We start from the raw sequence: 22789 nt of genomic DNA, 5'->3' as shown, positions 1-22789 counted from the left end.
GTGAATGTACACTGAGCACAAAATTTGGACATGGTGAGTTGAAAATACTTTAAAATATATAAAGACCAATTGCTTCAGGGACATTTGAACTGAAGTGTATCCTTCTGTCTTAGGAGAGTTCACTGGCTACTTGCTTGGTGATAGGGGGTATCCATGTTTACCCTATTTGCTTACCCCTTACTCTGACCCTGAACCGGGCCCACAGCAGCGATATAATCTGGCTAATTGCAGGACAAGAGCCAGAGTTGAAATGACTATCGGAATGCTTAAGGCCCGGTTCCAGTGCCTGCAAAGACTCAGGGTCACCCCAGAAAGGGCATGTGACATTATTGTGGCATGTGTGATTCTTCACAACATTGCCACAATTAGAGGAGAACACTGTCCTTCTGAACCAAACAGCAGTGATCCAAACCATGAACATCCTGACCCTCCCACGGACATACAAGATGGAAGCGCAGTCAGAGACACCATATGTCACAATCATTTCTTTTGACCCATCACCTCAACATGTTGAAAGAAGAATAAACAGATTTTTTGTTCAACTGGCTTTATTGGTCACCTGTGTTTCCTGTACACAAAGTATTAAAAGATGTAAACCTCATAAAGTGTCTCTGTTGCTTCCTCCTCTGTAACAGCTGTCAATGTTTCTTCATTATTTTCCTGTAGTAAAGAAATAAACAACATTGCTGTTCTACTGTAAACTCATGTAATCTGTGGAGTATTACTCACAACTGCATGTTGGTCTGGCTCAACAGGAGGCTGCACCAGATGCAGTACACCATCACCATCAACTGATAGAATATGAGGTTTATACAGGTCACTTATAACTTACAAGGGACCAAATGGCAATTAACAAACATACCAATCACCTTACACTTCATTGTCATTATGCTCTCAAAGACAACCAAGACTGAGGGAAGGCAAAATCAGTAGGAAAATAACTTCACTACAAAATAATTCATTATGGTAAAGAGTTTATCAAATGAATGTGTCGCACTGCAAAGGTGACTGTGAAGAAAGGATGTATGCACATCATGTATTATTTTGAATTTACCCCTTATGTAGGCACTTGTGTCTTGCGGGGTTATTGACTCAGAGGATGTCCCCGCAGAGATGCCTTCGGCCACAGGGCGCCCACTGTTTTGGCTGAGGGCCAACTGCTCAGCCTCTGTGAGTGGTGGTGGTGGTGGAGGACCCCCACCTGTTTTTCGGGCCTCCGCTTTTTTTCTGTTGGCTATAACGGGTCACATTTGAGCATACAGAGTAAGCAAATATGTACTTGTAATGTGCTCAGATAATTTCAATAAGTGCTTACAGACAGAAAATTAATGTAGCCTCTAACTGCAATTGATTTACATCGGACAAACAGACCAAGCACTGTGGCTCATAATACAATTACACCTCACCTGTTTGGACTATATTTTTATATTTCATTTTTACTTGCTGCCAGGAACGTTTGGGGCCTGTTGGGTTGCACCTGCGCTCACATCACGTCACAAAATAAAATGTATAAAATAACAAATAAAATAACATATGATAAAATAACGTGTTAAATGGGTGGAAATCCCTAGATCAATGTTTATATTAACACTCACGCATTGACTCTGTCGGCTATGTTTTGCCATGCATGCTTTTGCAGCTGTGGCTGTGTTACTTTTTTCCGCGGAATTTGCATGTTATCGGCATATGCTGCCATCAGAATTTCGGCCTCAAGCGCTGTGAAATACATTGACCGCGCCTTCTTTCCCTCCGTCTCCATGGTGACTCGCTTAATCTGTGCTCCACTGATCAGGGCTTTATGTATCCTCGTCCGCGCGCTTCACTTGGGGTTAAAGCAACTCCGCGTTGACTGAACTAATTGTTATCAGCCTTTCTGAAACGGAATATTCCGAGTTGGACAGTTCGGGGTTACTCAACCGTGAGTGTCGTTTTTCACTCTGAGTTTTCCAAACCGGCTTCCTGAAACAGGGCCCAGGTTATTAGATGCTGCTCCAGCCAGCCAGTGAATCCCCCGCCGCCCCACCCTCTCCTCCCTGTGCCGCAAGCAGCAGGCGCACCTCGCAAACGGAGGGCGCCCTTACTAAATGGGCGATAGAAAACCAATTGGTTTCTATTGGTTTGCCATCCCTAAATTGCGCTGGCAGGATGTCGGGGCAGCATAAGTATGAGCACCTTTTTTGGCGATGCCCATGATGCCGCCCTGGGCAACCGTGTAAAAACCGCTACTGGTTACGATTTTACAATAACCTGTAAAGGTTAGTATTTAAACTAAATAAGCTGCTGCGTTTATTGAAAATTTCTCTCAGCAAACGTTGTAAAGTAAAATGAAAGCCAAATAAAACGGGCAAATTAAAGCAACTGTACAGCGTCTTTTATCCAGTATAGCATCATAAAATCAGACAGATGTGACATTAACCAAAAACACCTAAATGTACCAGAATAACGGGAATAACTGATTCGATTAAATTGCCTGTATTTTTATAGCGCTGTACTTAATCCTTATGGTATGGAGGACCACAAGAGCCACGCATCGAAATAAAGAATTCTGTGCTTAAATAATGAATTGTAGAATAAATTCTGCATTTGTAAATTCATTTTTGACTTCCAATTTAATAAACTGCATTTCAAAATCCTTTTTCCATTTGCACTTTAATAAACTGCATTTCAAAATCCATTTCTCTTTCCTGTTCCCTCCGGGATTAGCTGCTGGATTAGTTGCTGGATTACCTTTTCAATAGACTACTTGCACTAGGGCATGTGACGTATTTCCGTTTCCAAATAGTAGTGATGGGCAGATGAAGCCCCATGAAGCACTGAAGCTTTTCATCCAATTGGTTCACCCCAACGCGAAGCTTCATGAAGCTTCATTTGCTCTAGCAGGACACCTACTGGACGTAAAAATAATAGCTGGCATGAATTTGAAGAGTGTGGCATTTTGCACACAGCCTGTAAATGTCAACAACAAAAGGAGTGTGTAAAACACCTATAGTGTAGTGATGGCAGTATACTGTGTATATTTATGCTGGCAGTATGGAAAATGATTATTTGCGGCAAAGTTCGAACCGCTTCATGAACCAGTCACGTGGTACAGCCGGGCAGCGAGGCTTCGGACGTCATCATTTTCAGCTCCTCCCATAAATGAAGCAAGCCTCGATACGCGCTTCGCGGAAACGCCCCCTCCATTACTCGACACACGCTCCGAAGCCTCGATACAGAACGTCCCATCACTACCAAATAGTACCGCTTGTGCGTTTCCGGTACGTTTGCTTATCTATCGGTAGCTATGCTAATGTCGCTTCAGAATGAGTATAAAAAGGAAAGTATTTAAAACAGAACATTTTCAAAAACAGGAGAAGAAATACTCCGAGCATTGCTGTGTCCCACTTTGTTCAGCTTCAGCCAAATTTAACGGCATACTAAGTTTTCATGCCTTTCCGACCCATTCCGACTTGAGAAGACAATGGCTGTTAAACATACGCCGGGATCATTTCACGATTACCTCTCACACCAGGGTCTGCCGCAGACACTTTGCCAGTGATCAACTCATAGAGCCAACAACCCTCGATGGTCGAAGGCGGCTTATTAAAGGTGCTGTACCAACACTTTTTGAGTGGAATGGCTATAAAGTTGAACCACCGCGGCGTAGTGTTTGGGAGAGAACGGAGCGACGCCCTGAACTAGTTCCTCCTGACGATCAAGAAGAGCACAGTCTTACAAGAGATCATGACTACTGCTCAGTCCCTGAGCCGTCTGCATTGGATATATCTGCATCAGCTGCAGAAGACCTGTCCAAAGACGTGGAGACTCTGAGAAAGGAAATACAGGAGTTACGTGTCCAGCGAGAATTTGGGTTACAGCGTTTTGCTGGCTCCGACAGTGACATCCGATTCTACACCAGGTACACCTAAGTTCTATTCAAGCTAACTGTTTAAAATATACCAAGGTCACCATCAGTTAAATTTCGAAAGTTTTTCCAGTCTTAATGAAAACAAAATAGATATTTACTTTTTCTCTGCTGATTGTATGTTTTATGTAGATGCTTTAGTATTTAAACAATATCCTAATGCTACAGGTAAAATACAACACCAAATACTCTTAATCAGACTATTTTATACAGCATTCCATTAGCATATTTGTCACAGTTCACATTATTTTTATGTCAGTGTGTAATGTTAATTAATGATTGACACGATGTATGTCTCTCTCGTGAATAGATTTCCAAGCTATGATCATTTGATGGCATTCTGGGTTTTGATTGAGCCTTGCATCTATAAAATGATCCGGGTTTCAAGAGCCAAGTCAGCTGCCAATCGGAACGAAGAAGTGTTGACACCTGCACGCACATCAACAGTAGGTTATGGGTTTGTTGGTAGTTAGAACTAGAGGTGTAATGTTATTGTATTTATGTACAATAACATTACTTTATGTACAGTAGCATACATACACAGGTGTATGTATGCTAGACTCAGTATCCTTTACATACATACACCTGTGCACTACAGCACCTCATTGTTTACCCCATGGTACAGTATGGTATGCCTAACCATTACAAAACATTTAGCCAAGAAAAGAATAATTTTACTAGTTCATAGCTTAAGGAGTAACATTTTCCCTTTTGTTTTCACCTTCCAGAGGCAGCTGCTACAGCCAATTGATGAGTTTTTTCTTTTCCTGGTTTTCCTGTCAGTTGGTTTGAAGGAGAGGGACCTGGCACACCGATTTAACATACACCAGTCCACAGTGAGCCGCATTATTGCAACATGGACAAATTTTCTTGCCACTGCACTAGGGTCTCAGTGCATCTGGCTTACACGTGAAGAAGTGCAAGCTTACCTCCCTGAGGAATTCAAAGATTTCTCAGACACCCAGATGATCCTTGACTGTACAGAGCTGAGGTGTCAGACACCATCCTCACCACTTCTCCAAAGTGAAATGTACTCTTCGTACAAATCCCACTGTACGATGAAAGCCCTGGTTGGCATAGCTCCACATGGTCCAGTGACATTCATCTCTAATCTGTATGCTGGTTCGGTTAGTGACAAGGAACTATTCAAACAATCAGGCATTGCTGAGAAGTTGACTGAAGACATGGCAGTGATGGTAGATAAGGGCTTCCTAATCACTGATTGTTGTAAATGCAAAGTGTACTGCCCACCTTTTCTATCTAAGCAGAAGCAGATGCCAGCATACCAGGTTAAGGAGACGCAGGCCATAGCCAGACTCAGGGTACATGTGGAGCGAGTCATTAGGAGGATCAAACAGAACAAACTTTTTGATAGCATCATTACCATGTCACATGTTTATAATATCAACCAACTGTTTGCAGTGGCATGTATGCTGTCAAATTACCAGAACACAGCATTAGTTAAAAAATGGGTTAAGTGAGACAAGATGGATTTTTCCTAAGACACCAGTGCCAGTACAAGTAACTTATGGAAAATGACCTGCAGCTGAGGCCACTACAGTTGCATTTCTTCCTTCTCAGCTGACAATACTTGATTACAGAACTGGTACTTGAGTGCCGATAGTTGAGTTTCAGTTATTGATAATTCAAATTCATTGCATATGTTTAATGTTAATAATACTGTTTAATTATAATACTATATTACTATTCAGATTCAACAAAACTGTTTATCAAAATTATAAAGTAAATCACTAAATCGTTTTAAAATCATAAGTGACATTGAGCTTTTGGAACATCAAAAATACCATTTGTCATTTTCTACAGTTCAGTTGTGTTATTGTCTAAATGTATATCAGTATGCTAGGCATGGAGTTTTAAATACTTACCATGTAAATAAGTTCTGCACAAATTCAATGTTTTAATGTGTGTTTTTAAAAATTTAATTGATGCCATTGCTTAAATAACAGTTCATTGATGTCACATAAAGGTAACATGTAACAACAAAAGAATTCATGAAATATATTGAAAATAAAACATCAGTTATTTTGTTCCAGCCAGCCTGAAGGATCTGTTTTTCTTTTTGCTGTTTTCACTGTTCATTTTTTCAAACACAGGTATCTTGGCATATATATGTAAAAAAAGAAATAGTCTGCCTTTTCTCTGATTGCATTGTGCACATCTGTATCCATGTATATTCTTTGCACTAGGTAGTCCTCTTGTGCCCACACAACAAAGTCACACCACTGCATCCCACTGATGAGCAGTTGTCCTTGCACTTGCCAGTAATATGCGTGGCTCTTTTTTAGTTTAGGGGTACCACATTCCATCTGCACATATTTGCAGTCAATAAAGTTTTGTACATTGGGACATTTGAATTCGACGAAGCCAAACTGGGGGTATTCATTGGGGTCAAAAACAACACCATCAGGAGATGCAGCAAGCCAGGGGGCAATGGGGTGAATGACCAGACCACAGGGTGAGTAGTTAACATTCATTAGCCTACTATACTCTGCTGCTATTGCAGGCTCCATCTCAGTTCCTCTCCTCATGTCTGCTGTCTGCCTTGTTCCCTTCAATATACGCTCTGCTAGTGACTCGGCCGAGCTCTGGCCTCTGACGTGACACACCTCCCGAAACCTAGAGGCAGTCACTCTGGGCCTGCGGAGCTGATGCCACTCAGACGAAGAGCTTTGCTCACGTGTAGCTTCCTCTATTTTGTGAGCCATTTCCAGAGTTACAGACAAGCTTTTCAGATGCAGAAGCTCTTCTTCTGAGCACACAAACACACAATCTGATGGCAAGATGTCATACCCCTCCAGAGGCAAGTGCGGTGTTGGTGGTGCATCGCGGTGTAGTGTGATGTACCGGGTTGTCAAAACCGGCTGCTGATATGACACCAGCCCAAAGGCACTTTCCACAAGGGGCTTGTCAGGTCTCATGTTCATTGTGGTCACAAGTGGCCTGTCCTCAATATTAAATTTTGCATATGCCTCCGTTATTCTGAACAAGCAGGGATCTGGTAACGGACCCACCATGCCTCTGTAGAAGCCACTCCTAAAGAAAACATCAATGACAATAATGTAAGGGAGAAGGTTATTATACTGAACAACAACTAAACTAAAAACTAAAAGGTGTAAAACAGTGGTGCATAAGTTAGAGACTGGGATGTATATGTACATGACTGAGTTAGCCGTCTTCAGAAAGTGTAATGTTGTATGTAAATTAATACCTATTCTGACACATGTATGTATGAAAAAAATAGCAACATACATTTGTAACACGTGAAACCAAATTTTACAAATGTAATTACCGTACTCCAGTCTGGGCCATCCTATTTGGTACCGGCTTAGTGAAGATCATGGAGTTGATGGGTCCTGGCCTCACACCCTAACAGAAGACACATTTACTATGGATGGTGTTGCTGTTCATATGTAAACATGGACTAATTCAAAAACTTTAACCTCATTTAAATTACCACTGTCCGTGGCTTGTGCCATTGCTGTTCAGATTCCGTGCAGCTATGCACAGGGGGGACAACCGGCACTCTGAGTTGTGAGTAGTGTGCTGTTTGGAAGAGCAATGCCACTGTGTGATTGCACATAACAGCGCCTGCCACACAGGAGCACTGGCTATGTGTCAGTATCACCGGCAATGAATCCAGAAGCTTAATCTAAGAAGAAAGAACGAAAATTAAAAATGTAACATCTTCATGGAAGAGCCGAACAGGAACATAGTTCAGTGTTATGGTTACGCACCCTCCTGAATGCTTAGTGTTTCCTTCTCTCCCTATTAAAACAACTTAACCATCCTTGATAACTGTAATAACTTAGATTGTGTATATTTGCAGTATTAACTTGTTGTCAAATGTTTCTGATCACCCAAACACACGTTGATTTAACTATCTGACTAGTCAAATTAGGAGTGATAAAGCAGGGAGACAAGGAAAACATTCAAGTTGATGGGCCTTTAGGAATGAACTTAACTAATGCTTAAATGAACTGAACCCCACTGAACGGGGATTAACAACTTTACACAGTTTCCTGCCTACACTTAGTCTGTGTGGTGCCTCACTCAGGACTACATAGAACGCGGAAGTGTTAGTGCAAGTAGTCCAATGGACAACTTCCTTGCGGCTATTCAAATTAGCCACACCATGGGATGTAAGGAGCTCTCTGATTGGTTGGACAGATACATGCTGCCTGCCTGGATTTTTCTAGCTCATAGCTTCGCCCTGCTAAGAAGCATGTGTGCTTGTACAAAGGCCGTTCAGCCTCAGGATGTACACTCGGCTCGACACGGATATGTGAAGAATGAAGGGACCCTGCAGCGCAACGGAGAGCCCAACCTCTGACTGAGTGCCTGTTTTCGCAGTCTGACCACCTGTTGAAGGTAACGGGCTAACATGGCTAACGCTAGCATCACCTTTTGTGGCCCCGTTATTTTAAGGTCGCAGCTGTACGAGCTAGCTACGTGTTTTGTGAACTGCTGTGCTCTTCACAAATAAAGCTGGAAGCAGCTAAGACTATTAGAACCAGCACTGAGCCCTGTTACATTTATACAGTGTTAGAGCAATGGCTGCAGCCTACAGCCTTTAAACTAGAGATTAAAATGCTGACAGTAAACTCGTCAGTCCAGATGTTACCACATTACTCTATGGTACTTAGAGTTAAAACAACTGAGACAGGCTGATTAAAATAACAGCTGTTAGTTCTCTCATTCCTTATATCAAGACTGGAGACCACACTACTGATTTCAGTTCATTTAATATTTGAGTCCACAGATTCATTCTCAACTGGACATAAACAATGATCAAAGGTTGTATATATGATGAATTCATCAAATCCCAGCCTCTAACACAGTGCGCTGAATCTTAGCTTTGAATGTCCAGTATATTCTAATCAATGCAATTTAAGCATTCACTGAACCTACAGTATCTACACCTGTGTGGCAAAGACACAGATAATGAAATTTAATTATTAATACAATTAGGGCTGGGCGATATGGCCTAAAATCCATATCTTGATATAATTTGAAGCATGTGCGTAACGATAAATATCGCGATATATTCTTTTTTCTGTATAACGTAGTTTCCACACTATAAGGCACACTTAAAATCCTTTAATTTTCTCAAAAATCGAGTGTGCCTTATGTATGAATTCTGGTTGTGCTTACTGACCTCGAACTGATTTTGGCGAGCAGAAATCTGCTAAAAATGTTTTGATTGATTGTCAGAGCATTACGGCTGCCGTAGTGAGAAGCTTCGCGGAGTAATCTGGGTCCAAAACTCCATCCCTTTCAGGTCCCAAAGTCAAACGAACACTGAGAGTTAAAAACGATCTAAATTCTTTAATCTTTAATAAAATCATCAGTGTTGCTGCTTTAGCAGGTGTAACAATCAAGTTTAACATCCATGCATCCATGAAAACAGAAGTTATTAAATTTAACGGAGTTAGAAGTTAACAGGAAGTTAGCTCGCTAGTTTCCACCTAAACAAGACATACCATGTTCTGACTGAGAGATTTTTGAAACTAAGTAAAACTTACAGCTCTGCTGTCACTTCCAACATAAATGAAGACAGGAAACTAAACAGCAGTGGCGTTTGCAGGGTTACTGAAGTTGGACTACCTGGTATATAATGTTGTGCTACGTGATTGCTAGCGACACAGCTATGTTAGCATAACATTAGCACAGTGAAGCTGGAGGATGAACGCCAACTTTTTTTCCACTCGATAAAAGTTAACGTGAGGGATTCTGGTGGTTAGGGACAAATGCAATCGCATAGCAGGATGCTATACACGGGCCAAACTTCAGTCAGGAGAACAACTGAGATTATTCATCCACAATACAAGGTTAGTTATTAATATACTGCAACAACATGGGAATAGAACAGCTGCGAAAGAATTCAACATTAATGAATCGCTACCTTATCGTGGTGGAGGGGTTTGTGTGTCCCAGGGATCCCAGGGGCTATGTTGTCTGGGGGCTTTTGCCCCCTGGTAGGGTCTCCCATGGCAAATTGGTCCTGGGTGAGGGACCAGACAAAGAGCGATTCAGAAGACCCTTATGAAAAGAACATCGAGGGAACAGTTTACCCTGCCCAGGATAGGGTTACCGGGGCCCCGCCCTGGAGCCAGGCCCAGGGAGGGTTCCCGAGAGCGAGTGTCTGGTGCCCGGGCCTTACTCCATGGGGCCCGGGTGCATTGTGTGCCGGGTGGCGGCCAGGAGCGGAGGCCCTGGCAGACTGACCCTCGGCTGCCAAGACTGGCAATAGGGACATGGAATGTCACCTCTCTGGTGGGGAAGGAGCCTGAGTTAGTGCGTGAGGTTGAGAGGTACCGGCTAGATATAGTCGGGCTCACCTCTACGCATGGCTTGGGCTCTGGAACCAGTCTCCTGGAGAGGGGCTGGACTCTGTCTCAGTCTGGAGTTGCCCCTGGGGAGAGGCGGCGGGCTGGGGTGGGTATTCTAATATCCCCTCAGTCTTGCTGCCGGTACGTTGGGGTTTTTCTCGGTGGATGAGAGGGTTTGTTCCCTGCGCCTTAGGGTCGGGGAATGGGTCCTGACTGTCATCTGCGCTTATACGCCGAGTGGCAGTTCGGAGTACCCAGCCTTCTTAGAGTCCCTGGGGGGGGTGCTGGAAGGTGCTCCACCTGGAGACTCTGTTGTCCTGCTGGGAGACTTCAATGCTCACGTGGGTAACGACAGCGAGACCTGGAGGGGCGTGATTGGGAGGAACGGCCTCCCTGATCTGAACCCGAGCGGTAGGGCTGAACGATATATCACATTTGCGATAATATCGCGACATGATCAAGTGCAATTTTCTAACCGCAAAGGCTGCGATTATACTCTGGACATGTCCAAATTCATGGGCTGCATCCTCCTGAGGCCGCATTTGTAGACCGATTACGTCACAGCGACGCGCCGAAGGCTGTCCAAATTCGTAGACTCCTCTGAATGTAGCCGACAAATGCGTCCTCCTTTTCCCCGAATTTGAAGGATGGGTCGGGTGTGTCCTTCGTGGCCTACCATATTCCAGAATTCACAGCACGGCCCAGCCAAACTCCAGTTTCCAACAATGGCGGCCGCTACTAAGTTTTAAAATTACTCATACTAATCTTTCTGGGTCACAAAATAAACTTTTAACATATTTTCAGGCGAGAAAGTAGTTGTGTAAACATCAAATATCTGCTCGGTTTATCAAGATATCGCATATTTGCAAAAGTGCTTCGACGTTTTAGGAGGCGTCTGCTACCCACCAGCTCGATAGCTAGCCGGGAGCTCGAGGGTTACTGATGCGGCCGAGAACGGCACAACTCCCGGCACATCATTTTCAGATCACCGCGGACTTTCGCTGCTCGGGTTAAACGTAATATATAAGTCACTTAGACAACCTAAAAATGTTATTGTTGGGCTTTTTTCAGTGTTTTGTTTGTTCGTGATTAAATCGGTTTGGCTGAGATTAAAGTTATTAGATTAGATAAAATAAAACTTTATTAATCCCCCGGGTGGGTTCCTCCTTGGTTTTCACACAGCTGACTAAACGTCAAACAGAAAACTTATTAAACAGAAGTATGAGACAGTCGAGAATTTACACCAGTGTCTGGTTATATTTTAGATAGCAAGAAGCAGACGGCCGAGTTTATTAAGCTCCACCGAGACAGCAGTGACGCTAATCAGAAGGCTAGACCGTCCAATTTCATGGCCGTTTACTTCCGGCCTACCCGACCGTCTGAGGACCAGTGCGGCCTCTTCAGCTTTGCCTCTGCCACTTGAAGATGTCGTGAAGACAGAGTTTAATAGTTACCTGTTGACCCCTGTCATTGACGGAGAGGATGATCCCTTAGCCTGGTGGAAGGTGCACAACATTCACTTTCCACGACTGTGCAAGATGGCCCGCAAATATCTGTGTGTGCCAGCCACAAGTGCCCCCTCAGAGCGTCTGTTCAGCACTGGAGGGAATATAGTGACCTGCACTCGCTCATCCTTAAAGCCAGCAAAAGTAGATATGCTGGTCTTCCTAGCAAAAAACCTGTGAGCTAGGATGATTATGGCTAGCTGAGCCATACTCATTGTTTATACAATTGCTATTATGTTTGCACTTTATGTCAAATCAAATCAAATCACTTTTATTGTCACATCACATGTGCAGGTACATTGGTACAGCACATGTGAGTGAAATTCTTGTGTGCGAGCTTCACAAGCAACAGAGTTGTGCAAAATACAATAATGTAAACAAGCAAAATACAAGAATGGCTACATCTGAAACTAATAAATATATGTACAATATATAATAGTATATGCATTTCTGGATGTGTATACTAAATATTTTTCTACACGTGTGTGTGTGTGTGTGTGTGTGTGTGTGTGTACACATATTTTACAAATTAAATAGAGTAAACAATAAATAAAATATATAAAAATGTGTAATGTTACTGACTGCAGAGATCAGTAAGATGTGTGCATTTTTTATTTATTAGTTTTATTTATTTAATGTTATTTTTTAATTTAATGACTGTCTAGTAGTTCACAGATGTCGAAAAACTGAGTGTGGTAAAGCCACCGATTTTTTTTTATGTATATTTCTGCAATCTGCACATTGCACTGACTTTCATTTTAATGTTTACACCAGGGTTCCTTGTCAGCACTTTATGCTCAGATGTTTGTAAGCTAAAAATAAACTATTGTGTATGTTCAAATATACTGTTGTGATTGAAGAAGTTAAATAAAAATGTCAGTCATCAATTCATGCATCACCTCATGTCATCATAACAGAGGTCTGTCTTCCAGGAAAGAACAGTTTAAAATTAATGTAATATAGTATTGGCCATACTATATGATGTATTGCTTGTCTTTGTTTAATAATACAGAAGACAAAGACCTTAAAAAATAATCGCATATCGCATCGCAATCGCAATATTGGGGCAAAAAATCGCAATTAGATTATTTTCCATAATCGTTCAGCCCTACCGAGCGGTGCTTTGTTATTGGACTTCTGTGCTAATCACAGTTTGGCCATAACGAACACCTTGTTCGAACATAAGAGTGTCCATAAATGCACGTGGCACCAGGACGCTCTAGGCCATAGGTCGATGATCGATTTTGTAATCGTATCACCAGACCTGCGACCATATGTTCTGGACACTCGGGTAAAAAGAGGGGCTGAGCTGTCAACTGATCACCACCTGGTGGTGAGTTGGATCAGGTGGCGGGGGAGGACGCTGGACAGACCTGGTGCACCTAAACGCGTAGTGAGGGTGTGCTGGAAATGTCTAGCAGAGGCCCCAGTCCGCGAGATCTTCAACGCACACCTCCGGCAGAGCTTCAACAGCATTCCGAGGGAGACTGGGGACATTGAGTCCGAATGGACCATGTTCAGCGTCTCCATTGCCGAAGCTGCTGCATTGAGCTGCGGACGCAAGGTGGTTGGTGCCTGCCGTGGTGGTAATCCCCGAACCAAATGGTGGACACCAGAGGTGAAGGGAGCCACCAGGCTGAAGGAGGAGTCCTATCAGGCTTGGTTAGCCTGTGGGACTCCGGATGCAGCCGACACGTATCGACAGGCCAAGCGGAATGCGGTTCGGGCAGTGGCTGAAGCAAAAACTCGGGTGTGGGAGGAGTTCGGAGAGGCCATGGAAAAAGACTTTTGGACTGCCTCGAAGAGATACTGGCAAACCGTCAGGCGTCTCAGGAGGGGAAAGCGGTGCTCTACCTGCACTGTGTATAGTGCTGGCGGAGCGCTGCTGATGTCGACTCAGAAAATTGTCAGGCGGTGGAAGGAATACTTCGAGGACCTCCTTAATCCCACTGACACGTCTTCCGAGGAGGAAGCAGAGTCTGGGGATGAGGGGAATGACCCGCCAATTTCCGGGGGCGAGGTCACTGAGGCAGTTAAACAACTCCTTGGTGGCAGAGCCCCTGGTGTTGATGAGGTCCGCCCCGAGTTCCTGAAGGCTCTGAACGATGTAGGGCTGTCCTGGTTGACACGCCTCTGCAATGTTGCGTGGAGATCAGGGGCAGTACCCGTGGACTGGCAGACCGGGGTGGTGGTCCCCATCTTTAAGAAGGGGGACCGGAGGGTGTGTTCCAACTACAGGGGGATCACACTCCTCAGCCTCCCTGGGAAAGTCTATGCCAGGGTGCTGGAAAGGAGAGTTCGTCCGCTAGTCGAACCTCGGATACAGGAGGAACAATGCGGTTTTCGTCCTGGTCGCGGAACACTGGACCAGCTCTTTATCCTCTCGAGGATACTTGAGGGTGCATGGGAGTTTGCCCAACCAGTCTACATGTGTTTTGTGGACTTGGAGAAGGCATTCGACCGTGTCCCTCGGGGTGTCCTGTGGGAGGTGTTGCGGGAGTATGGGGTGTCTGGCCCATTGCTACGGGCCATTCGATCCCTATACAACCATTGCAAGAGCTTGGTTCGCATTGCCGGCAATAAGTCGGACTCGTTCCCGGTGGGTGATGGGCTCCGCCAGGGCTGCCCTTTGTCTCCGGTTCTGTTCATAATTTTTATGGACAGGATTTCTAGGCGCAGCCAAGTGGCGGAGGGCTTTCGGCTTGGTGGCCTCAGAATCTCATCTCTGACTTTTGCGGATGATGTGGTTCTGTTGGCTTCATCGGGTGAGGGCCTCCAGCTCGCACTGGAACGGTTCGCAGCCGAGTGTGAAGCAGCGGGAATGAGGATCAGCACCTCCAAATCTGAGGCCATGGTTCTCAGCCAGAAAAGGGTGGAGTGCCCACTCCGGGTCGGGGATGAGTTCCTGCCCCAAGTGGAGGAGTTCAAGTATCTCGGGGTCTTGTTCGCGAGTGATGGGAGAAGGGAGCCGGAGATCGACAGACGGATTGGGGCTGCAGCTGCAGTAATGCAGACGCTGCACCGGTCCGTCATGGTGAAGAGGGAGCTGAGTGTAAAAGCGAAGCTCTCAATTTACCGGTCGATCTACGTCCCTACCCTCACCTATGGCCACGAACTGTGGGTAGTGACCGAAAGAACAAGATCGCGGATACAAGCGGCAGAAATGAGCTTCCTCCGAAGGGTGGCTGGCCTCTCCCTTAGAGATAGGGTGAGAAGTTCGGCCATCCGGGAGGGGCTCAGAGTAGAGCCGCTGCTGCTCCACATCGAAAGGAGCCAGCTGAGGTGGTTCGGGCATCTGACCAGGATGCCCCCTGGGAGCCTCCTGGGTGAGGTGTTCCAGGCATGTCCCACCGGGAGGAGGCCCCGGGGCAGACCCAGGACACGCTGGAGAGATTATATCTCTCGGCTGGCCTGGGAACGCCTTGGTGTTCCCCCGGATAAGCTGGAGGAGGTGGCTGGGGAGAGGGAGGTCTGGGCCTCTTTGCTTAGGCTGCTGCCCCCGCGATCCGGCCTCGGATAAAGCGGATGAAGATGGATGGATGGATGTTACGGAAGTGGAGGAAGCGCAGTTTTTGGCTTTCCCCATATTTCAAAAGTGCTTCATCTCTTTGCTACGACTGTCATCCCGGCATAATTTGCAGATGATAATGGTTGTACCCGCTGCGATGCTTTCGACCAAAACAGGCGCAGCTTGATGACATCATCAACATGCGCTATCACGATAGAGCGGTATAGTCAAAATTAGGGCTGGGTATCGTCACTGATCTAGAATCGATTCAATTCCGATTCACAAGGTCCTGAATCGATTCGATCCACGATTCAATTCGATTCGATTTGAATCTGGGAAATTTTGACAGTCAGAAATATTATAATTCAGATCAGTACATTTACATATTTTTGTATCTATAAAAATTAAGCTGACACACGCAAGACTTTATCAAAGGTGTGAGCATCGCAGCAGAGGCCTTTGTGTCAAAGTAGCTGAAGATAAAACACAGAAAAACATGAAGGTGATTTTTCCTGGCCTGGATTTTATAAAAATATTCTGCAGTATATCAAAAATGAAAGAAAACCATTAATCAACACATGAACATTACCTCTGAAGTTACACGGCTAAGCGTTTTGCATTTTGCATAATTTTAAAAAGTTTCAATTTGTTTAGTATTGAACAGCAGAAATTAGGTTTTCTTTTCGGAAGTAAGGAAAAGGAGGAAAAAACAGCGGCCGACAGCGCTGTAAATAACGGTAGACTTGTGCGTAACAAGCAAGCGAATAATGCAGAAAACAGATTTTTAGACGGGAAACTGTTCTTGAAGTACAGAGAGAGAGAGCTGTGCATCGTGGTCGAAGCAAAACAGTGAAAGTAAGAGTGAATACATGACGATGTTTATGTGAAGCGTAGTTTGGATCTTGTTTTGCTGCTGGTTCGGTCAATATTGTTTGGAGAGACATCAAACTAACAGCTTTAGAATCAGCGCATAAAGGGCGTGAACACAAAGCGCGGACCCGCCGACAGATCAGAATCAGCGAGCTGTCGGCTTTCAGCCCCGACCGTGTCCGTGCCATCGGGTGAGAAAGGTGACATCTCACTGATTCTGATCCGCGGGTCGCGCTGTGTGTTTAAGTCTTTGTGCAGAATCCGTGTTCCTGCTCTCATTTACTGTCTTAGCTGTTTGGTGGTTGTTGAAATTTTGTGAGGTTTAACCTGAGATTCTGGCATTTCGGGCAAAATAAATTTTATATTAAAAAATCGATTCAGGATTTTAATGAATCGATTTTACGTTATCCAAGCCAGAATCGATTTTAATCGATGAATCAATTATAAAAACCCACTCCTAGTCAAAATCTTTATCGTTGGCCAAATTTACATCATTTCTATCGTATATCGTTTATATCGCCCACCCCTAAATACAATATGCATCATGAGAAATGAGAGGTCTTAAAGTAGTTAAATCTCTGCTGATAGTCTGGTTGTTTATATTTTCACGTTTTTGTGTCTGTAGGGCTGTTTGATGACGATTTGGACTCCTCTGGGAGATGAGGACACACCCACATCTGTTCCATACTGCAGCCGTTGATGGTGTTACAGCTCTGAGGCAGCTTTGGGCCATCAGACGTAGGGCTGGGCTATATCATACCGTTCACGATAATACCGGTGTAATTTTGGGCAACGATAGGAAAATGAAATACCGCGATAGAATATGGTAAAATGCGCATGGGCAGTGCCTATGTTTGCATACGCACATGGCAGAAAAAGCAGAATGAGAAGAGCGAAAGTGGATTGTTAAATGAAACGGATAAACCAGAATTGGTTTGTAAAAATGCTGCAACTTCAGTGGTGTGGCACTGGTTTAGCTTTCGTCCGTCAGATACACAAACAAAGCACTATTTTTGGTAGAGCATGCTAGCGGGCCGTCATTATTACCGTGTTGTTTGGAAAATACGGCACACTTAAAATCAATCATTTGATTTTTCTGAAAATCGACAGTAGTGCCCCTTGTAATCCCGTGTGCCTTTTTGTATGAATTCTGGTTGTGTTTACTGACCTCGAAACGATTTTATGTGGTACACGGTGCTCGAAAATCTGTCGAATGTTTTAGTACAACTTTGCTAAGCTACGAAGCCGCACCGCTTGATGGATTGTCGGAGCATTACGGCTATCGTAGGCAGGAGCCTCGCGGAGTGATACATACTGTGCTTCAACACAATATTACCGTATTGTGTGTGTATAACCTCTTTTTAAGTTTTGTGGATATTATACATGGTTATGCTGAGGATATGTCGGCCAATTTCCACTGGAAATGCCTTTTGGTTAAACTGTCAGCAAGGAATTTACATTTGCACTGTTAAATTTTTATATAACTTTAATGCACATAAAAAACAGCTGCTTGTTTAAGTGAAAATACATTGATGGGGTTTTTTGCACTAATAAAGTTGTGGAGTTGTAAAGTATTTTGTCTAGTGTCAATTATATCATCAGTTATATCGTTATCGCAAATTTTCAAATGTATATCGTGATAAATATTTTTGGTCATATCGCCCTGCTCTAATCAGACGCACACACTGGAAAACCAGCACCTGGACGTCATGCAGGACAGACGACCTCATCCTCTACTTAATCTCCTAATCTCTTTCTCCTTTAACACACAATTAAACTCACTCCAAAAGAGTGTAAACTTACTGAGGAAGTTTCTTAATTTGTACACATTTGTACTTTTACTTGTTTTCTGAGTTATATTTAAGAAGAGTAAAGTTATTCACATAAAGTTTTTATTCTTCTGTATTTATTCTTTTGTATCATGTACCACAGTCATACTGAACTTTACAGACCTGGTGAATTGGAGAAAAAAAAATCATATATATATATACACATGAATGAATCATTTAGCTTCAGTAGTATTTCTATTCATCTTATGAATTCCAGTCTAATGGCAATTCACTGTTTAAGTTTGGTCTTAAACTCCAGAGAATACCAACTGGTTCAACAATCTTTCTATCTTATTATTTGCAAAACGGTTTTCTTCTGAGAGATGCTCCTGAGGCTGAAATTGAGCCCAGAGAAACAACAACAAAGTTTAGTTCCTCTGGATTTTCCATGGAAAATTATTTTATCACTCATCCAGGTGACTTCTCCAGTGTCACGGATGAGTGATGAATATATCTCCCACTGGAAATCATTGTGTCCAGTCAATCGACTTTTTTAAGGGGAGCTGTTAAATGCTGTGCTCTTGAGGACAATGAGTTTTAACTTGCAGCACAACACAAAGCTGCCATACTGGATCAACGATCAAAACACTTAATTGAGAAAAATTAAGTCAAAATGTAATATCCTCATATGATGACACATCACACATGACCCAGCATTGTTCTAAGAATGCAAACTTTCTTATTGGAAGTTTCCACAGCTGCCAGAAAGCGACAGATTTCTGGCTGGTCTTAATGAGTAGTCGTTGCTCTCTCGTTTTCTCTGGAATTGCTGCACGGAGGATGTAACACCAATGATAAGCGCTGAGGTGTGTGACCTTGTCAGGAATTAGCCATCCTCAGCTTTCTGGTAAGGAAAAGTGGAACCAGAAGATATTCAAATACATTTCTCCACAGGTGCTGATGAATTCTACAAAAAACAAAGTTTGTTAAAAACATTTGCAGGTGAATCACCACTGATTTATCACTGACATCCATTTACTCAAAAATTACTGGCAAGTGGATAACTAGAATATATATATATATAGTTTATAATTTCAACAATGTACTGTAAAAAATGGAACTTTATATGACAAATGTGGTATGGTGCAGTGTAACCGGTTTCTGCTTCGTCCCGCTGCAACAGTTCGGCCCAAACAGACTCCTCAACTCTGCGTTGTGTTGTGTTTTTAAGAAGACAAGGAGTCTCTGATCGATTGTTGCCACTTTATTTCCTGAATGGAAACAACTGTGTTTTATCAGTGGACAGGCTCGCCACACACCACTCCGCACAGCACACTTTAGATGTGAGAGGTAGTGATGGTCCGCTTGAAGCTGACGCTCCGGTGCGTGTGTCAAAAAGATCTTTTCTACAGTCAATGGTTTATATGCTCAGTTGAAAACCATTTTAATACTTGACATAATTTTCAGTATAATTACTATTTTTTTGTGAGAATTCAGTACTTGAGTGCAATTTATTGAATTATTTAGTAATAAATATGAAGTAAAAAGTTTTAATCACAAATGTGATTTTTCCTAACCTAATCCTTGCTTAACACTTCTAACCTGTTACTGTAAAGTTTATAATAAAGTCATAGTAACCTGATATTTAGAATCCCCATTTCCTTTATGCTTATATGTTGTCAAACAATGGCAGTAAAAAACATAGTGTTAAAATAGCTCTAAATAGCATTATTTCTTTAACCTTAAGATTAATCTTGAGAAGAGGTCAAAGGTCAGTTATCGTTATGGGGTCTTGCTATATGTTATGACACAAACATAGCAAAGTTGTAAGTATCATAGTTTCTAGGTTCTAAGGCTTTTTGTCAGTTTAATAGTGAGCTTTACAAGATTGATTTTCGTGCCAAAGGCTGGCTCGCTTATGACCACTAGAGCTGGAAACAAGACCTCAAGCAATTGCTAAGGCTAATTAGCATGGCTAGCATTTTAAAAACATTTGTTAAATGTTGTCATTGCTAACATATAACTGTTTAAAAGCATGGTGAGTAGCGAGAACGCTAAGTTATTGTTAGCTTTGAAAAGAAAAATGTGAAGACGTAATATTAGCATGAGCTATATGCTAATGTTAGTCACCAGGGCCCTATTTCAGGAAGCCGGTTTAGTGCAAACTTTGAGTAAGTATACCCTGAGTTAACGAAAACTCTGGGTTTTCGGTTTCACAAAGCGAGTTTAGATTAATCCTGAGTGAGTTACTATGACGACACACTCCGTGAAGCTAACCTGCCCCCTAGCAGGTTTACTTCAACTAACCCTGACTTTCTCCGCCTCTTTGTCGGAAACCTGACTGTAGGAAGTGTCAGACATGGCGTGCTCCTTCCTTGAAGAGCCAGTAGATGTTGAAGCCCAAATTCTCCGCAGAGCTCTCCGCCGGGAGAGAGTGATTAGAGCGCGTTCGGACATTTTATCATTTCCTGATGATTTCCTGTGTGAACGTTACCGTTTTTCAGCACAATCTATAATTTATTTGAATAACATCCTCAGGCCTAATATTGCTCATGTGACACATCGTGGACATCCTCTCAGTTCTGTACATATTATTTGTATTGCACTTCGGTTTTTTGCAAACGGGAGCTTTCTGTATAATATTGGTGACGCTGAGCACGTTTCCAAGGCTACCGTCTGTCGGGCAGTCAGGAATGTTACAGTTGCACTGAAACGTCTCCTGTACTCGTTTGTGGTGTTCCCCGGTCATAGACCCACAAGATTTATCAAAGAGGGATTCCACAAAATTGCAGGTATCAGGATGAACAAAACTTAATTCATGATGTGGTGATATTTGAACTACTACTTAAATTTTACATTTATTCTCACGGTTCCCAGGCGTGATTGGCTGTATAGATGGCACTCACATTCCAATCATTGCTCCTTCAGTAAATGAAGGAGACTATGTGAACAGGAAGTCTTTCCACAGCATTAATGTGCAGGTACATAGTTCCCTGTAGCATTTCAAACTAACAAATTATTTCATTATAGTAATGGATGCTAATTTGTGTTCTCTGCACTGTGAAGATCATATGTGATGCTGCCAACATTATCACAAATGTGGAAGCCAACTGCTCAGCCTCTGTGAGTGGTGGTGGTGGACGACCTCCACCTGTTTTTCGGGCCTCCGCTTTTTTTTCTATTGGCTATAACGGGTCACATTTGAGCACACAGAGTAAGCAAATATGTACTTGTAATGTGCTCAGATAATTTCAATAAGTGCTTACAGAGGGGAAATTAATGTAGCCTCTAACTGCATTTGGTTTACAAACAGACCAAGCACTATGGCTCATAATACAATTACACCTTACCTGTTTGGACTATATTTTTATATTTCATTTTTACTTGCTGCCAGGAACGTTTGGGGCCTGTTGGGTTGCACCTGCGCTCACATCACATCACAAAATAAAATGTATGAAATAAAAAATAAAATAAAATGTAATAAAATAACGTGTTAAATGGGTGGAAATCCCTAGATCAATGTTTAAATTAACACTCACGCATTGACTCTGTCGGCTATGTTTTGCCATGCATGCTCCCTTTCTTTTGCAGCTGTGACTGTGTTACTTTTTTTCCGCGGAATTTGCATGTTATCGGCATATGCTGCCATCAGAATTTCGGCCTCAAGCGCTGTAAAATACATTGACCGCGCCTTCTTTCCCTCCGTCTCCATGGTGACTCGCTTAATCTGTGCTCCACTAATCAGGGCTTTATGTATCCTCGTGTGCGCGTTTAACTTGGGGTTAAAGCAACTCCGCGTTGACTGAACTAATTGTTATCAGCCTTTCTGAAACCGAATATTCCGAGTTGGACAGTTCGGGGTTACTCAACCCTGAGTATCGTTTTTCACTCTGAGTTTTCTAAACCGGCTTCCTGAAATAGGGCCCTGATGTTTGCTTGAGTGATTTGCTGCTTTCTAATATCTGTGTTTATTTCCTGGTATACCTATACCTATGTGGTTAGTATACATGCTACATAAAGGCTGACAAAGGCAGTAAGTATAAATGATCATGAATTAAGTGTAAATTACATTGCGGTGAGCTCCATTGCTCCAACCTCAGCCTGTGGAAAGCCAAGTTTTGGAAAATATTTTTCTGAAAGCGGAGTTTACTTGCAAGCCACAACAAGTACTTCATCTTTGGATTGTTTGTACTTGTTTTTCATCTCAACAGCAAAGCCTGAAAATGGCTTGTCGTGGACCCCAACTCCTCGACAGTCCCCTGGACTTCGCTGCAGGTACTTTTAACATTTCTTCAGTTATTTTAAGAGTCACTAAATGACTGTAATAATTTAATAAGTTCCAGTGTGAATGTCACGTTTTAATGTTATCAAAATATGTGTATTCCAAGATTTTTCCCCGTAAATTGTTTGTATGCTTTAAATTTTCTGGGAGAGGTGTATAAATTATTAACTGTATGAATTTGAAAAAAAGTTGTTACTTTGATTTGAAGGCTTCAAATTTGACACTTTTTTTTTTAATGAAATGGTTAAAAATACCTTAATGGACAAAAATTTGTAAAATGCCCCAAAATCAGTCTCTTTGCTAACAGCATCTTCAGGATGTCATGACGTCAGAACACACAGGTGTAAACACACCAGATCCCGGTCTTCTCCTAACATCCTGTTCTTCTCCGGATCAAAGGCTTTATTGAAATAAACTATAACTTTTTCCCTGCTACAAAACGTGATGATAAAAAATAATAAAAATAAAAGAATATAAAAAAGAATATGAAAACAGTAATCATAGTATAGTAGTAATAATGGTATTAAGACCTATCTTATGTTATGGCAATACTTTATAATATATCTTATTATATAGCAGACAGATATATTGTATTACACAG

The 22789-nt window shown here is 42.7% G+C and overlaps 1 protein-coding gene and 1 long non-coding RNA gene across 2 annotated transcripts; one reads left to right on the top strand and one right to left on the bottom strand.

Annotated features, from left to right (window-relative positions):
• The first annotated feature begins 2670 nt into the window (after nt 1-2670).
• LOC146573914 (uncharacterized) lies at nt 2671-5946 on the top strand. The gene is made up of 3 exons (XM_085273369.1): nt 2671-3898; nt 4215-4350; nt 4633-5946. Exons 1-3 carry the CDS (start codon nt 3303-3305, stop codon nt 5383-5385), a joined length of 1485 nt encoding a protein of 494 aa, XP_085129495.1. The 5' UTR covers nt 2671-3302; the 3' UTR covers nt 5386-5946.
• An 858-nt stretch (nt 5947-6804) lies between these two features.
• On the bottom strand, nt 6805-7535 carry LOC146573913 (uncharacterized). Its single transcript, XR_014892446.1, has 3 exons — nt 7380-7535; nt 7215-7291; nt 6805-6958 (listed from the first exon to the last, which is right to left on the bottom strand). It is a non-coding gene; the product is annotated as an uncharacterized LOC146573913 (long non-coding RNA).
• Between the last annotated feature and the right edge of the window lie 15254 nt (nt 7536-22789).

Source organism: Mchenga conophoros, linkage group LG5 (genome assembly GCF_057382185.1).
Source record: "Mchenga conophoros isolate Kocher_MC1m ecotype Shallow Benthic linkage group LG5, M_conophoros_male_GT1.1, whole genome shotgun sequence".
Lineage (NCBI taxonomy): Eukaryota > Metazoa > Chordata > Actinopteri > Cichliformes > Cichlidae > Mchenga > Mchenga conophoros.
The sequence above is the reverse complement of the archived record's forward strand: the minus strand, read 5'-3'. Positions and strand labels throughout refer to the sequence as shown.

Bases quoted from the DNA above. Each gene is read 5' to 3' on its own strand.
- LOC146573914 (XM_085273369.1), top strand. From the start codon at position 3,303: ATGAGTATAAAAAGGAAAGTATTTAAAACAGAACATTTTCAAAAACAG. The intron at 3,899-4,214 runs GTACACCTAAGT...TCTCGTGAATAG, and splicing joins GACATCCGATTCTACACCAG to ATTTCCAAGCTATGATCATT. The intron at 4,351-4,632 runs GTAGGTTATGGG...TTCACCTTCCAG, and splicing joins CACCTGCACGCACATCAACA to AGGCAGCTGCTACAGCCAAT.